This window comes from Larus michahellis, chromosome Z (genome assembly GCF_964199755.1).
Source record: "Larus michahellis chromosome Z, bLarMic1.1, whole genome shotgun sequence".
Taxonomy (NCBI): Eukaryota; Metazoa; Chordata; class Aves; order Charadriiformes; family Laridae; genus Larus; species Larus michahellis.
This window is the reverse complement of record NC_133930.1, coordinates 6,219,897-6,236,065: the sequence shown is the minus strand read 5'-3', so window position 1 is coordinate 6,236,065 and position 16,169 is coordinate 6,219,897. Positions and strand designations below refer to the sequence as shown.

The 16,169-nt window shown below is 37.8% G+C and overlaps 1 protein-coding gene across 2 annotated transcripts in view; it reads right to left on the bottom strand.

Annotated features, from left to right (window-relative positions):
* RIT2 (Ras like without CAAX 2) overlaps positions 1-16,169 on the bottom strand; it is a 195,739-nt gene that overhangs the window by 78,161 nt on the left and 101,409 nt on the right. For both annotated transcript variants that reach the window (XR_012584874.1, XM_074569498.1), the window contains exon 4: positions 10,268-10,459. Coding sequence is in view for 1 of the 2 variants with exons in the window: in XM_074569498.1 (XP_074425599.1) it covers positions 10,268-10,459 (192 nt within the window). In the remaining variant the exon portion in view is untranslated. The remainder of the gene's footprint in view (positions 1-10,267; positions 10,460-16,169) is intronic.

Genomic DNA, 16,169 nt, shown 5'->3' with positions numbered 1-16,169 from the left:
GGACAGGACTTTGTGGCAATAGCTCATGTGTAGTTTGAAACAATTGCTAGGTTGTTCTCAATGATAGGAAGGTGACTAGGTTTGGTCTGTAGTTTCAGTGGGGTAGGACTAAGCACGTCTGGGGTAATATCACTCAGATTTCAGAGAGGGGAAAGAAACTAACAAAGCATACCTGTCTATCTCATGTATTCCTCAGGCTTAAAAATCCAAGAAATCATGAGCTGTATAAATGAATGGAGTCTCAGAAACAAAGGCAAGTTTTACTTTTTTAATAATAATGAAAGAAGAGCTTTTGTGAGTCACAACTAGGAAACATTAACTGATGGAAACTGATGGAAACGTTAACTCATGGTTTTGGCAAAGACAAATATCATTAAATGTAAAGACACTGTCTTCCCCACCACCTCAGAGGAGATGTAAAGTAAATTCAAAATTTCAATGACTAACTATATATGACAGGAATACCCAAAAGGTGGCCTGTGGTGCTAATGAATATCCTACACTGAGCACATTGTTGCTGTTAGATTACAATGTTAAAACATGCAGACACACACAAGCACACGCAAAACCCCGCACATTTATCTGAGTGCTTGTAGCAGGCAATTTGAAAAAAAAAATTACAAGGCATATTATTTTTCTCCTTATTAACCTTTTTAGGTTGCAGTAGGTGGTAAGAATGACATAGATGGAAACAGAGGGAAAGAACATGCCCTGAGCAACAGAGGAAATAAATGCAGCAGTGACAGAAGGGATGCTCATCCTTTTTTCTTTTTGAAAGAAAAAGTGGATGAAGATATTAAACTGTATCAGCTCCAATACCTATGAATTTCAAACAAACAACATACCATACCCTGGCTGGGTCTGGAGTTCTGATCAGTAACACTGTGTGATTAATGCTGTTCACGACTAACTCTGAAACCGGAATTGTGACATTTTATAGACATTTAACATCTTTAGTTTCAACTGTTGTGATGTTCTTTAATGTCATTTTACCATAGGTAATTTCCTGTGCCTTCTTGAATTAACTATGCTATATCAAACAGTTTACTTAGAGATTTAGAACCTGACATTATACATACATTTTATACTCTAAAATTTGGACAATATGGATGAGAGATGGGAAGTTTCCAGAATGGCTATGACACAGAAATACTTTCCCTCTCATTTTCTTTTTCAGATTGGTTTGTTTGGGTTAGGGTTTTGGGGCACTTTTTTTTTATTGTTATTTTGTTTTTTGTTTTTTTTTTTTTGCTGCACAGCTTAAACAACGACCAATGTCACAGTGCGTGAAGCTAATATGCTGCTATTCTTAGCCAAGTTGTTAGATCTGGATAAAAACAAATCTCTCTAACTTCCTAGTTCATCTGGAGGAAAAAATAAAAATAAAAAAAAAATCAGTCATTAAGATGAGAATACAAGCAAATCTTCAAAAAACAAAGATGATTACAATGAATAATTTTTATTTTTTTAAAATATTAGGACATGTTCTTATTATTTGTGACACTATGATGAACTGTAATTAAATTCTGGCAAAATTTCAAGTAATTTGAGCTACTACTGCAAAAACATACAGAAAACTATACTTGCTACCAGGAATTTACATTTTTGTGTAAACAATGCACTCAGTAAATGTTCCTCATTATTGTCTCACTTTCAGGACAGCATCTTTGCTCAAGTGCAGATTAACATGAAGAACATGCATTAGTTCCACTCTAATTAAGCATATTCTTAAATTGTTTCCTGAACTGGAACTGTAGTAAATAATATATAATGGTTAGGCTGAAGCTTTGATTTCGCTGATGTAAAAAATAGCAGCATGTATATAAAAAGATATGTTCCATTGCATGCCATTGTCTTTCACATATATGTGCTCCCATGGAAAAAAATGAGAGGAAAAATCTTGAGAGATGTGAGGTCATATTGCTTCAGGCATGGATGGTGGAGAGGCAGAACTGTGCCCCAATTAGTACTGCCTGATGTGATATGTTTGTGCCTCTCCCCTTTCTGCATTAAGAACAGGTTGATGTCCGGGATGTGCACAACGTGCAAGAGGAAGATTCACAGTCAGGACAATGATGATCCCAGCAAATAAACTGAAAATGAATAAAATGGAATTTTACAACCAGACTTTTGACCACTGCCCCTGGAGCTAGGAAGGAACTCGAGCGAGTCACACGCAGCTCCCTCCTTATGCCTGTGGAAGTCCTTCAGGGATAATTAGTTTCCTTGCAATTTTTGCTTTCCAGCGCAGGAATCTGTGTGGGCTCCTAACTAAGCCCTAGCCACCCAACAAATGATACCACAGTGGATTTCTCTGCAAGTTGTAGCTCTTTGTGTGGCCACTGTGTAACCAATGGGTTTCCCTCTGAGAGGCTCTCAGGTGTGCAACAGCATCCTGAACTTACTCACAAACAAGCCCTACATAAGGGTGGTTTGCAGTAGGTTTGTGTGGGTAGTTTTCCAAGAGCACTTGCCTGCTTCAGTTAAGAAGAAAGGTCCTGCTGGCATGCCTGCCAAATGAAAAGCGTATTAAAGCCTTCACAACAGCTAATCTCCCAATTTACTGACCAAGCACACAAATCTCATAGTCCAAGTTCACCTTGAGGAGCAATCTTGAAGACAAGAGGTGAGAGACTACCTCTGTAGCTCCACACACCTGTCCTCCAAGGCGTTCTCCCACTGGAGTCAAACATGGCCACACCACATCAGGATTTGGTATGTGGGGAGGAAATAATCTCTGAGGTGAAGGTAAAGCAGGTAGAGGTAATGTCCTGGTTTGAGCGACACAGGATTAATTTATCTTTCAGTAATTTTACTTTTTGGTAAGGTCTCTTTCTTGGGAAAACGGCAATTTTAAAAGACTTTAGTGTCTGAATTTGTGAAAATATTTACTTTATAGCCAGGTACGGTATGCAGGTTTCAAGGTCTCACCGTTTTCAAGCCTGGCCAGGTGCAGGGATGAGGAAGAGTGAGACCTGGGCACTTGACCCGAGATGGCCAACAGGATTATTTCATACTGTGAACACCATATTCAATATAGTTTAGAAAGTTTGCTGTGAAGTTGTCCGTTCCTTGATGGCAGCAATCCAGAGAACTTCTTGCCCCATTACCGGACCCCTGAGCCCTTCCCTTCCTTCAGAAGCTGCAGCGCTTTCAGTGTCTGACATTTGCTGTCCCCTGCAGGGAGTGCATGGCTTCTCTCTGATAACAATGGGCGGAGTGGTATCAGTATTACAGTGGTATTGAGGTAAATATTGGTTCATTTGTATTATTAATGTTAAATATTTAGTCTTACTCTATTAAATCCACTTATATTTCAACCCTTGGGTTTCCTTGTTTTTTCCGGATTCCCCTTCCTGGGTCAGGAGGGGTCATTGGGTGAGAGAATAATTGTCCAAATGACAATAAATTGTTGTAGGTTCCTCGAATCATCACAGGTAACAAATACTAGGACACTTTTAAAAGAATATAAAGTGTGTTGCTGTTTAATATCCCTAGCTATGATGTGACCTTGCAACACCATCCCCAGTGTACACCCCTTGCTACATGTCCTGTGTTGGCCTGCTTTGACTACAAGCAATTAGTTGCTTCTATTTTTATCTCTGTAGATCCAGGTTTTCTGCTAGAAAAGTTTTTTATCTGCAGTTCAGCTATTGTTTCTCTGTTGTTTGTTCTCTTATACAGAAGGTTGTTATCTGCATCTTAGTCCCCTTCAAATGCCTTCTGCTCTGTGTTGAAGGGATTACAGGGGTTACTGGATAGTTCACTAGAGGTTAACACAATTATGAATTGAGAAATGAGCCAACAGTTTCATTACAATTGTTTGTGTGTCTGATTGCATTTACTGCAGCCTGGGTAATAATAAACTGTGGTTTGGGTTTTTTCTGTGGAAATATAAAAGCATTGTAATGACAAAAGGTAAACTATGTATAAATGAATATTTGCTAGAGACAGTTAACTTAATAATAACAGTACTTAATTCCAAGAGACTACAGCTGCCAAATTGACTTCTATGATTGCATTGACATAGAAAAGCACACGCTTTTTGCGGGGGGGGGAGGAGCTAGCTTCAAAAGATTTTCTTTAGACAATATAAGGAAGACTTCTTAGGACAGTGAATGGTTTGAAAGAAATGTTGAAAAATCAAAATCAATTAAAAATAAGGAAAAAATAGAGGTGTAGAGGAACGTGACAGAATCAAGATACATATTTTGGTAATGTAAGAAAGTGATTATCAAAGATCTGACAGTTTTCTAAGATAATAAAACACCATGACAACTTCAGTGAGTTTAGCTCCAAATATTCGAACAATGTCATAGCTACATCAAAACAGCAAGAATGGCTTACATTATTCAGAACTTGAAGAGCAAAGGAAGAATATGATGTGATGACATGTGAGAAAGACAATATGTAGGCAAACAAATATAAGTTACGAAGGCAGCTCCTTACAAATGTAATTCATTTTCAGCAAGCATTCATGCTAGCAAATGGAACTGAATGGATGTCCATGGAAAATGAGCAGCCAAGACAACATCGAGATGCATGAATTAACCTAATAATTCATTGGAACATTCAAACAGATAGTTTTGAAGAATTTGCTCTTCTGTTTCATATTCTCCTCTGGCTTGTTTCCATTAAGGATACCACTATATTTTTTTTAGTTTTTATTTAGGGTAAACCTGCCTGAATACATCTGAGACACTGCAAGATCACAACTGACACTGATGTTTAGACGGGAGCAGCACCTAAGAATGACTTATTAGGTTTTATTCATTCAAAGACCAAAGGAAAGCTGAGCATGCTTTAAAAACCCAGTCTTTGGCTAGCAGCAACAATAGTAACAGAACGAATCAGTAAGTTTGCATTCTCAACTAAAAGGATGTCACAGTTTTGTTAGTCGTCTTCTCCCACAACTCTATAAAGACTAGGAAGCTAGCTGACCGTGCTCTACAGTCAACAGAAAGACAGACGTCTTCATGGACAGATCAATCTCATTTTATGATACACTTCCGTAATATGTGATAATTCCTGTTTTTCTGCATGGATTTCAGAGAGCATGTGGTCAACTCATTTAGTCTAAAGTTAACTCAAATATATATTATTATTTTTCTGTAAACAGCAAAAAATGCATTTCCCTTGACTTGCAGTTAGAAAGTTCAGGAAAAACAATGAAACCCTTCACTCTTTGTGTAGGGCACTGGCCTGATAAATGGGAAATGAGTCTTTAAGAGAAAATGGAACTGCTGGTGGTAATTTACAAGTATGAGATTAGTTTTAGTCTCAAAAGCAAAAAAAGTTCCGCCTGATTCGAAGGCAAGAAGTTCAGAATAATGCAGTTTCATGACTAATATGAGTAAGAGAGCATCTAGTAAACGGTGTTTCATATTCATGCACTGGAAAATGAAAATGAAAATAAAAGAAAATATAACGTCATATTCTGTAAGAATTTTCAGTGTCTCAGCCAGGCACCAGAAGGTATAGACTGACAATGTTTGAAATATACTGAACAGTTATTCATACAAAAGAAACCAAACCAGAACATGTTAAAAAAAAAAAAAAAAAAAAAAGAAAAAAAAAGAATATTAGCTGTCTCAGACGCAACAGCTATTTCAAGAGCAACTGTCAAAACCAGAAGTATAAGAGTTGATGCTTACAGTATCTGATAACCAGTCAGCATATCTTGAAAAAATTCCAAAGTAAAACATCATTGAATTGAGACTGTTCTGTGGACAACTGGTTCAGATCATGAGAAGGTACTAAACTGTTGTAATCCTCGTTTGAGAATTATCTTATGGTATAATAAAACCTTAGAAAGAAAATATAATGAAGCCCCTGTAATTAATTTGCACTCCAAATAAGATATTGTTTCATGTTAAAGACAGTTTTCATAGTGATTTCATATTTCCTGTTGAAGCAGGGAGTCTGTAGGGAGAGAGAGAAGGAAGGAAATGCTTTCAAAAGTGCTGCTCCTGCTCAGACTTCTGCTTGAAGACAATAAGACAACTCACGTGTGGAAGGGTAAACAACTGCATAACTCTTTTCAGGACCAAGACTGTACTGGCAAAACTAGCAACTTTGATGACAGGCTTCCCAGAGAGGCCAAGAGCTGAATGAAGCGTGAGCTGCCCTCATAACCTTGGACTCAATGGACATCAACATGTTATCCATGGGCTCAACTGAGCCCACAGCTTATTCCTCTGGGGTAAAACAAAAGCATACAGGAAAAACCACTCCATGAAGGCTACGAAATTTCCAGATAGGCAGAATTTCCAGAGAGGTTCTCACATCCACATTAAAAATTTGAAAAAGCATCTATTCTTTCCAGCTGAGACCTACAGCACATTGTTCAAAGGAGCTTATGTAGTTAGTTCCCCTCTGAAATGCTGAATGTAATATATTGCAATGATCAGTAGGCAAAGTGTTATGGGTATTTTTTTTGAACAAACTTTCAGCAGAGCCATGTGTTTTTATTACAAAATATTTTAATTAAAAGCCACAATGTGGCATTAGCATGGCAAGAGCTCAACTAGGATGAGTTGTTTATTGTATTTTTTAAAGAGGAATATGTTTTAATTAGATATTTATCTATTATACAGATTTTAAACTTCAGTAAGAACCAGATGTTCATCCAGGGTAAAGTGACAAAGCTTACCTGAAGCGAAAGTATCTGTTGTAGTTTATATCAGCTGGTCCTAAAAAGTTTCTGAAACTCTAATGACATTAAAAGACACACAGCCTATCTTTATTAATCTAATGAGTTTAATGTTAGAAAACACTGAAATTAAAATGGTACCTAATCAAGCACTTAGTGCTCTATTTTTTTTTAACTCAAGAAGCTGTGGGATAAAATACACATAATACCTAAATTTTTCTTAGAGCAATGGCTGAAAATCAAGGAATGGACACAGATGAATGCCTTGACCATTCATGCTCATTCGCTTTCACAGTGAGTCTCTGAACACAAAACAGAGAAAGGTCAGAAAGGACCGGACGCAGCTGCAGTACAAACGAGTGGAAGGGAACGGAGGATGGATGGAGTCTTGCAACCAAACTGGGTATGCATGTGAAGATAATGAGTTATTAGATTTTTGCCACCACAGTTTTTACAGTTATTCCCCCATATTGCTTCAGAGAAAATAGAAAGTGTTTATTCTTTAGGCTGATGAATGTAATTAAATCTTGCTTTAAGAAGTACGAAAAAAACCATTTCTTAAGATGTTAAAAATGACAGGCAAATTTAAAGACAACAACAATTTAATTGAAGCCATCAGAAAATAAAAACATTGTTTAAAAATAATAAGCATGTTGGTTTTATTTTTCAGTAGTGTTTCTCCTTAATACAAAATTTTAATTGCAGATTAGTTTTATTCTTGTAGTCCTGTTGATAGATTTGAGGCAACTGACATCCATCATTAATTGTATTGTGTAGGGGATCGCATTTCAAACAAGAGCTTTGTCTGACCGAGCTGCTACAGCCTGTCTGATCACTATAGAATTGCCATTAAATGGAAATGATGCCTGGGAATTTTGAACTTAATATTATGCTTCCAAATACCATGAATAACATTACAGTAGCTTTAATGAATTTCATAGGAGAAAAATGTCATTAAACAAAGCAACAATATTAGCCCTTGTGCCCTGGCCAGATTCCAATCTGGCTAATTGTATTCTGACACCTACTATTTCTTAGTTTGAATTTGGTATGTTTGTGTACCTCACTGTTCATTGATATGTTAATGCTGTACATTGTCAGCTCACTTCTGCCTGTCACCCCAGACTTAGCTGGCCACAACTCTATACCATCCAAGTGCTTTTAATGAAGCTGTAACTACAGTATATGACCTTGAAAATATTTCTTTCAATCTACCTTCCCACAATCCGTCAAGTTACTTAGATATTGCTTAACCTAACAAGTAGGCATAGATATAACTTATTTGAGTGCTTTTTAAACATACAGCACAACCTCATGTCCCAGATCTGAAATAATGAGCTGCCAAAGTCCATTAACATGCACGTACAGCTGGGCACGGAGATGAACTCCCACACACTACTGCTTCAGTTTCAGTCAGAGAGGCGCCCTGAGCAGTATCTCCTAATCACCTCCACTTAATCATGCTTTGCTTTGAATTGTGGAGTGGTCTCCGAAACATGACCCAAACTATGGATGAAATCTAAGTGAAGATATGCTCCAGGAGCACAACTCATACACTTCAGCACCAGCTAACATGGAGGCAAAAGCCCTGGAGCAGACCTAGTCCAAAGTAAAAAATTAATTCCCAAAATGTAGACTTCAGAATAAACTATTTTGTTCTACACCTCTACTCTTGTTGGTTCATACTACTTATGTAGACACAGTCATCTTCAAGTGCTTTATTCAAAGGAGCAGATCTACACTGTATTATGTCACTAGTCTTTGATGTAAGGGTGTCCCATGTCTCAAAGTCTGGATGGCAGAATACTTGTGAAAACCCTTCTGACACTCCTGTACTTCTTGACAACTGTAGGGGGCTTATTGGTAAAAAAGATTCTGAAGACCTAAATCCTGACTCATTGAAAGATTTAAAAAAATTATAGGAGCATGATTTTGAATTGCCTTGATACACATTCAGTCAGGATCTTTAGTGACAACCTTGTGTAACAGTTTTTCATGTGTCTGTTACATCTCAAAGACATAATTTCTAATATCATTCCCAAGAGCCTCCCCATGCCCTGTAATCTTTAGTGCTGTTTGTGATATCCAATTCAGACATTTATGCACACTAATTTTCCTGTTTGGGAGACCAGACAAGATCATGAAGGAACACATAAAACATTTAAATCGCGCATACATTTTTATATGGATTGATGGTGATTAAAATACAGAAGCTGAACAAAACATAAGATCAGAAAGAGGTAATGCCAAATACCACTGGAAGAGAATCTTCATATCACTTACAGAATATAGTATTCCTGGAAACCTTCTTTACGGACAACTGCAGGTAATCAATCATATCCCTTTTCTGTTGGGATCAGGTGCTATGTCCTGTTCTCTAAGCACAACAACTGAATCCACATCCCTCCCCCTGGTATGTAACTACGCCAGAAGCTGCACAGACTGTACTGCATGTTGCACATGGCACTGTTGTTTGAAGCCTCAAGCTGCGTGTCAAACTGCAGCTGGATTGTCACCATTAAGGTTTTGTCACAGTCTGACTTAGGGAGAAAGTCAATGATGCGGAAACAGACATGAAGTTTTAAATGTACATCATCAGATCTTCAGGACTAATTTCAGGCTTAACACTGCCTTGTATTTTCTTCAGGTAGAAAAAAGAAGACAAAGAAAGGGGCAGAAGAGTGACAGGATAAGTGGAAAAGAGTAGACAGGATCATGTGAGCACATATGCTAATGAACTGAAAAACACCATTTTATTTAACTGTTACATATGTCTGCACAGAGTTCAGTCATTTGAAAGCAATCGTAATGTGTATAAAGAGACTCTTAAGATTTCTGTATAGGAAAACCTTTTTCTCCCCTTTTCGAAGTTTCTGCTTAAGATTAAGGATATTTTCCATTCAGTACCAGGTCACAACCAAGCCATTTCTAAGGTGCTTTCTTTCTAACTGACTTCCTTGCACAAATGCACACCATCAATATAAATAGCAAGTAGGAAGCAGAGAGGAAGCAAAGGGAAAAGAGTGATCAAAGATTACTAAGGACTTTGAGAACCACAGTCAATGCCCTCATAGCCAAAGAATTCTACTGCTCTACGGGTGGTGGTGGCTCAAATCTTGTATACAAATCCAAGTCAATTCAAATCTTGCATGTCCCCGTCTCATCTGAACACTCTAATAACACAGCCACTGGCTTTTCATGCAAAGGTAATCTCATATGTGTTTCTCCATTTTAACTAGAATTTTTTTCAGTCTGAGTTTGAGAAACCAAAGAAAACAGGTTATTTGCCACGAAGATCCTGACTGAATCTTTTTCTATATTGAACATATTTCTATGTGGAACATATATATAACATTCAACAAAAATAGTGGGATCAGTTTTCAAGTAAAAACAAAGAACATATGGATGTGATTGGCCAAGGCTACTTTAAGATCCATAACATATGAATCAAAAGTAATGCTAAGTCCTTAATTTATCACTAAACGTAGTGTGTTGCTCTTTGATTAAAACTCATCTTGTGCTAAAAATTCTCAGTAGTGCTGTACAACATATGCTACAGAAATCTCTGAGGTAGTGAAGGAAAACCAAGCCAAAAACAGCAGAGAAGTTGCTTACCTGTCTGAACTCTTCAAGATCTATTTTGTTTCCCACCAGCACCAAGGGGATGTCATAGGTGTGACGGACACGATAAATGAGTTCCTTAAACTCAGCGGCTTCTTGAAAGGATTGTCGGTCTGTGATGGAATAGCAGATAATGAAGCCTTCTCCGCCTCGCATGTATTGGTCCCTCATGGCTGTGAATTCTGCCTGCAGAATAGGAAGAACATGCTCAGTAATTTGGCAAACAAAATTTTCTGTCTGTAAATAATGAACTTGCTGAAAACTTCCCCCATTCCCTACATAATTTCACTGTTTTATTTTACTTTTATTTTACTATTATTTATTTACAATGTTACGGTTTTAAATGCTGTTTGCTGAAACTTGTGCATCCTTCTGGGGTCATCATCCTCGATAATACACTAGCAGGACTTCTCTTAGGACCTTTTTCTTTTAGCTTTTACCATCAAGGGAACTCTGCCCTCTAAGAATATTAACTTCTGCATACAGAAAGTACTGTCTCATTTATTTCCAGAACCTTCTGCAGCACTTTTGGTATACATAGATGACTCGCAATTGAATGAATACTAACAGGTGTAAAAGAAGAGTTATATTGCTATCTAGGGATGGGAGACAGGTACAAACTCCTTATTAGGCACTCAATTCAGAAGCTCAGTAATTGCAGAAAAGACATTCATTGATTCCCACCAGCTTTGGAATAGTGCCTAGTAAAACAGGAATATAGTCTGCAAAAAGTTTTGCTACTTCAAACACACTCAGAGAAGCTGGGAGTTTCAGTTCAGTGGGAATAATACCATTAAATGAAAATGAACAATTTCAAATAGTGTGAGAATTGGCCCAGTTTTCTCCTCCTGAATTTTTCCTCTATTTATGTATGTATTTATTGTCACAGCAACACTTTTCATAATCAGTATGCTTTCTTAGAAGTATTTAACAAGTATTTAATCAAGATTTAGTTTTCCAAAACTAGTCACAGGCACTGTGGCTTGAAAATATGTTTCAAAGCCAGTTTCTTTTTCAAGTTTGTTTGCTCTTCTTGATCATAGCCCAGAATAACCCAATACCATGGCAACAGTCGGTCAGGATCAGAATCCTCCTGACAGAATCAGTTCTCCAGAGACATTAAGATGCAGGAAGGTCTGATAAAGCAAGGAATACACATATCAACATTGGACCATTTCTATGAGCGGCAAGATGAAGTATCAAGTTCAGTATTTTTTACTCTGTTAAGAATTTAGGCTAGGATTTTAAAAACAGTTTAGGTTACCTATACATCCTCAGTTCTTGCTGAAAATTGAAGGGAAATGGATTGCTTATGCTCTTTTAAAAGTCTCAGCCTTAAATCTCTCTCTGTAGTCACTCATGTTGATTGATAATACTTGCTGTGAATAGACTTTCGTGTTGACCATTATCATTTATTCATGATGTATCTTTTACCCAAGGGCTTTCTTATATATCATTCGAAATGTTTCACCTGATACAGGAAAAAGTTCATAGACTAAGCTCCAAAATGGCAGACTAATAGGCAATTTAAGGGTAGGATTCTGCTTTCAGACTTATTTGGAATTTCAAAATCTCGAAACTGTCACCACTGGAATCCCAGGAGATTTTATTAACTACTGAGCTACAGCATACAGTGGCTCAGGCCATATTCTATCTCATTGTCTTGAAACTGGACATGTAAGAAGCAGAGCAGCAGTGGGGAAAAACAGAGAAGGCATCAAACAAAAAGGATTCTACACTCTGCTGGTTTGGGTGAGACAAAGCCTGGAGATTTGTCTCTGTTCCCAGGTCTTTGCCTGCCACCTACATTAGATAGCCACTGGTTTAATCAACAATGCAATAGCAAACTGCAGACCCTACCCAAGTTCTCCAATTTATGGGCAGGGAGCGTTAATGACGAAACACAGAGACATACTCCCTGTCTCTTCCTCACCCTCAGATCCCAAGCTTTCCTGTCAGAACAAGAGTCTCTCCACATTCCCCTGTGCCCCCAACACTCTTCTCTTTGCATCAATCACCTAAAACTGTTCTGTGCCATGATAAGTAGGGTAGTCTCCTTTGAGCTGAACAAGTCCAGGATCCCTTCAGGCTGAGCAGACAATGGAAACCTTATTTGGAGTTAACTTACGGATTAAGGCTCCTATATTTAGCTGTCTAGGTGTATCTGCAGGCCACTATCTAATCTTCCATCATAGATAATGGTAAACTAGCCAATGCAATTAATGGAATTCTGCTGATGAGAAATAGTTACCTCTTTAGTTAGCTAATTATTTACTTTTGCTTTATCTATTTTGAATTTTAGAGTGAGCTGAACATTTATCCAACTGAATGGAGCTGCTAGTTCCCATGTAGACACCTACAAGTAGATGTTTTGGTACGGAACATAAATCCCAGCCCAGATGACATGTCTTCCTGAGTCAGAGATTTCATAGATCAACTACTGTGATACTGTATGATTTTTCTGCACAACCTTTTACAAAGAATGAGCTCTGCTTAGTGAGTTGATCCACCTCTAGGAAGTACACAGAACTTTGTACACTGGTTTATAGCCATTTATGGCAAACTAAGAAGGAATTATGCCACATATCCCTGTTTAAGTTACTCACTGTACATGACTTTCTGCAGCATAAGAACTCCCAGGATCACTGCCCAGGAATGCTTAATGGCTTTCCTTGACTGTCAAGAGGCTGCGGGTTCCTAATTTTACACACTGAATAATTCTAAAGGGGCAAAGTGCTCAGTTTGTAGGCACTGCCATTCTTGAGTCAGAGTCATAGAATCATAGAATCATAAAATCACCTAGGTTGGAAGGAACCTTTCAGCTCATCTAGTCCAACGATGAACCTAACACTGAAAAAAACCCATCACTAAACCATATCTCTAAGCACTATATCTACCCATCTTTTAAATACCACCAGGGATGGTCACTCAACCACTTCCCTGGGCAGCCTGTTCCAATGCTTCATAACCCTTTTGGTGCAAAAATTTTTCTTAATATCCTGTCTAAACCTCTCATGGCGCAACTTGATGACATTTTGTCTTGTCCTATCACCTGTTACTTGGGAGAACACACCAACCCCCATCTATTTACAACCTCCTTTCAGGTAGTTGTAGAGAGTGATAAGGTCTCCCTTCAGCCTCCTTTTCTCCAGGCTGAACAACCCCAGCTCCCTCAGCCGCTCCTTGTAAGACTTGCTCTCCAGACCCCACAGCAGCTTCGTTGCCCTTCTCTGGATGTGCTCAAGAACCTCACTGTCTTTTTTGTGGTGAGGGACCCAAAACTGGACACTCAAGGTGCCCACTCGAGTACTTGAGGTGGGGCTTCACCAGTGCCGAGTACAGGGGAACAATCACTTCCCTAGTCCTACTCTTCACACTGCTCCTGATACAGGCCAGGATGCTGTTGGCCTTCTTGGCTACCTGGGCACACTGCTGGCTCATATTCAGCTGGCTGTCCACCAACACCCCCAGGTCCTTTACTGATAGGCAGATCTCCAGCCACTCCTCCCCAGGCTTTACCTATGCATTTACCTGTGTATCCTGGTTCATTCCTGGGCATAATTATGACTTTAAAGATATGAATGACTTTAATTTAATTCTCCAATTTTTCATTATGACATGTTAATGCTGCTGATGTATTAGACTAAACAGCCAAAATACCTCAGTGTCATTTTTGCAGTGATCCATTTTCAGAGGCATTAATTATTCTATGTAAACTGGACTGGGGACAGCCACTTGGTTTTCTGTTGTTAACTCAGTTAGTCATTTCCTTTCTTATTTTCTGATGTTGACTTTCACTTCTCAACATTTTCCCCTTGGCATGATTGCCCATTACAGGGTCAAGGACTGCCAAGTGGAACATAAATAAGCCTTTTGTTGGATTTCAAAAAAAAAGTGTTTTTTTCTCTGTTCACCAAGACCCCCAACATAATAAAAGATACTAGAAAATAAATAATAAATACCATTTCTCATAAGCATACTATAAACCTTCCAACAACGTATGCATATTATATATACAAGATACAGGATTAAGCTGTAATTAAATCTCTGTTCATTTTTTAATTCAAGTCCTACTCCAGATTTCACAGATTTTACATGTATCTCTACAGTAAGTAGAATTAAAATCCAAGTTCAGTTGGGTTTTGTGGATGTTCAGAGGTAGATGGAGAGAGCCTCAAGGGTTTTACAGATTTTTCAGTGGTTTTATTTTTGTATTTTCTCTGGTTCTCTTATAAAATAAGCAACAGTATCTATGCAACGTTAATATCTTCTTTAATTGTTTCCTGCTGTAAAAGTGGCTTTTTAAAAAATTATTCAGGAATAGTACTAGATGCCATTTGCTACTCAATAAGGGGAAAATATGAAACATTCCCCAGTCAGTAAATGCCAAAGGGAAGAGAGAGAAGGAAATCACACCTCCTCAAAAGGAAATCAATTCTGAGAATTAGAGTGAAGATTTGTCATGCTTATAGCTCTTTGCAGCTTGACATCAGTCTCTAATACTCTCTTGTGTATTATGACTAAGACTTAACTGAAAAGTGTGGTAAGAAATCTTTTGAAACAAAATCATGATTCTTCTTGGGAGAATTGTTATATTTGAAAAGAAGTATCAAGTCTAGATAGAAACAAAATATTTTTTTTCTAAAAGTTGAAAGAAAGCAGCATAACTTTTTCCTTTTCTTTTTCCATTGTAATTGAATGCAGAAAACCCCTTATACTAATCCTCATATGACTATATATGTCTACCTGTCATTGAAAAAAGTTAGGAAGAAAATGTCTCAGTGATTATGTTGCTCCTAAATAGATGTCACATTTGTCTTTTATCAGTTATCAGACATCTCACATGATTTTTCAAAGATAACAGAATGGCCTAACAATGATGCAGAGCAGCTTCCTCAACATGCTCAGATGCACCCCACCCTGTTGTATTGAACTGCATACACCCAGCTTAACTAACTTGTCCCTTATTGATCACTCTTTACTAAAGGTAGTGTATCACTTCCTTAAACTTTCCTGCAAGTCATGAAGACCTGTGAGGTATAAGACCACAGATTACCTGTAAAGGGTGGGATAGAGAAAGTCCTAAGTGTGTTAGTGCTTTCCATGTTCCTCATCATTAAGCCACTCATTTCAACAGCAGCCCCTCATTTTTCCTGGTCTTTGTTTAGTTGCCAGTATACCCGTAGAAACCTACCGCGTTGCCTTTTACTCCTCTCAAAAGTTTCAACTCTAGCAACACTTTGGATTTTATAATCCAACCTATTTATGACCAAGAAATACTTCCATACTGATCTTTGGGAAACTGTCCCTATTTCCACCTTTCATCCTTTTGTATACACTTGCTTTTTCTGTTAGCTTTTAGGAGAACAACTTAGCAAAGAAACCTCTGCTTTCTGTCATCTTGATTTATCTTCTTTTATCCCACTTTTCTTAATGAATAAGAGAAAGTTTTTCATAAAGAACAATATTTTAATTAGTTTTAACATTCATATTCTTTTAATAGAAATATAAATAGAACTTGTATGTTTTCTTTTTTTTTTTGATTAGAGATTATAACCCTTTCCAAATAAGATCAGTATCTTCATGTCTCCAGAACAAGAAACAATGGCATTGAGCAGCAAAGTCAGATAGACTACACTTAGATACCTAGATCATTATGAAGGATTAGTTTATGGGTTGCTATCATACGTAACAGTCTGGATCTAACGTTTATCTCAGAACAGCCCTGCCTTGCTGACCGAAAGAATCTAGGATGGTGTATCACAAAGTTCAGCCTGGGTCTTTACTGTTTCCTAAGTATTTCCTCTTGAACAACGCTGGAGAAGGAATGCTGGGCTGGAAAAGCTTCTATACAACTCAGATGATTAGTAATTGATAAGAAGCAACATCTTCCACA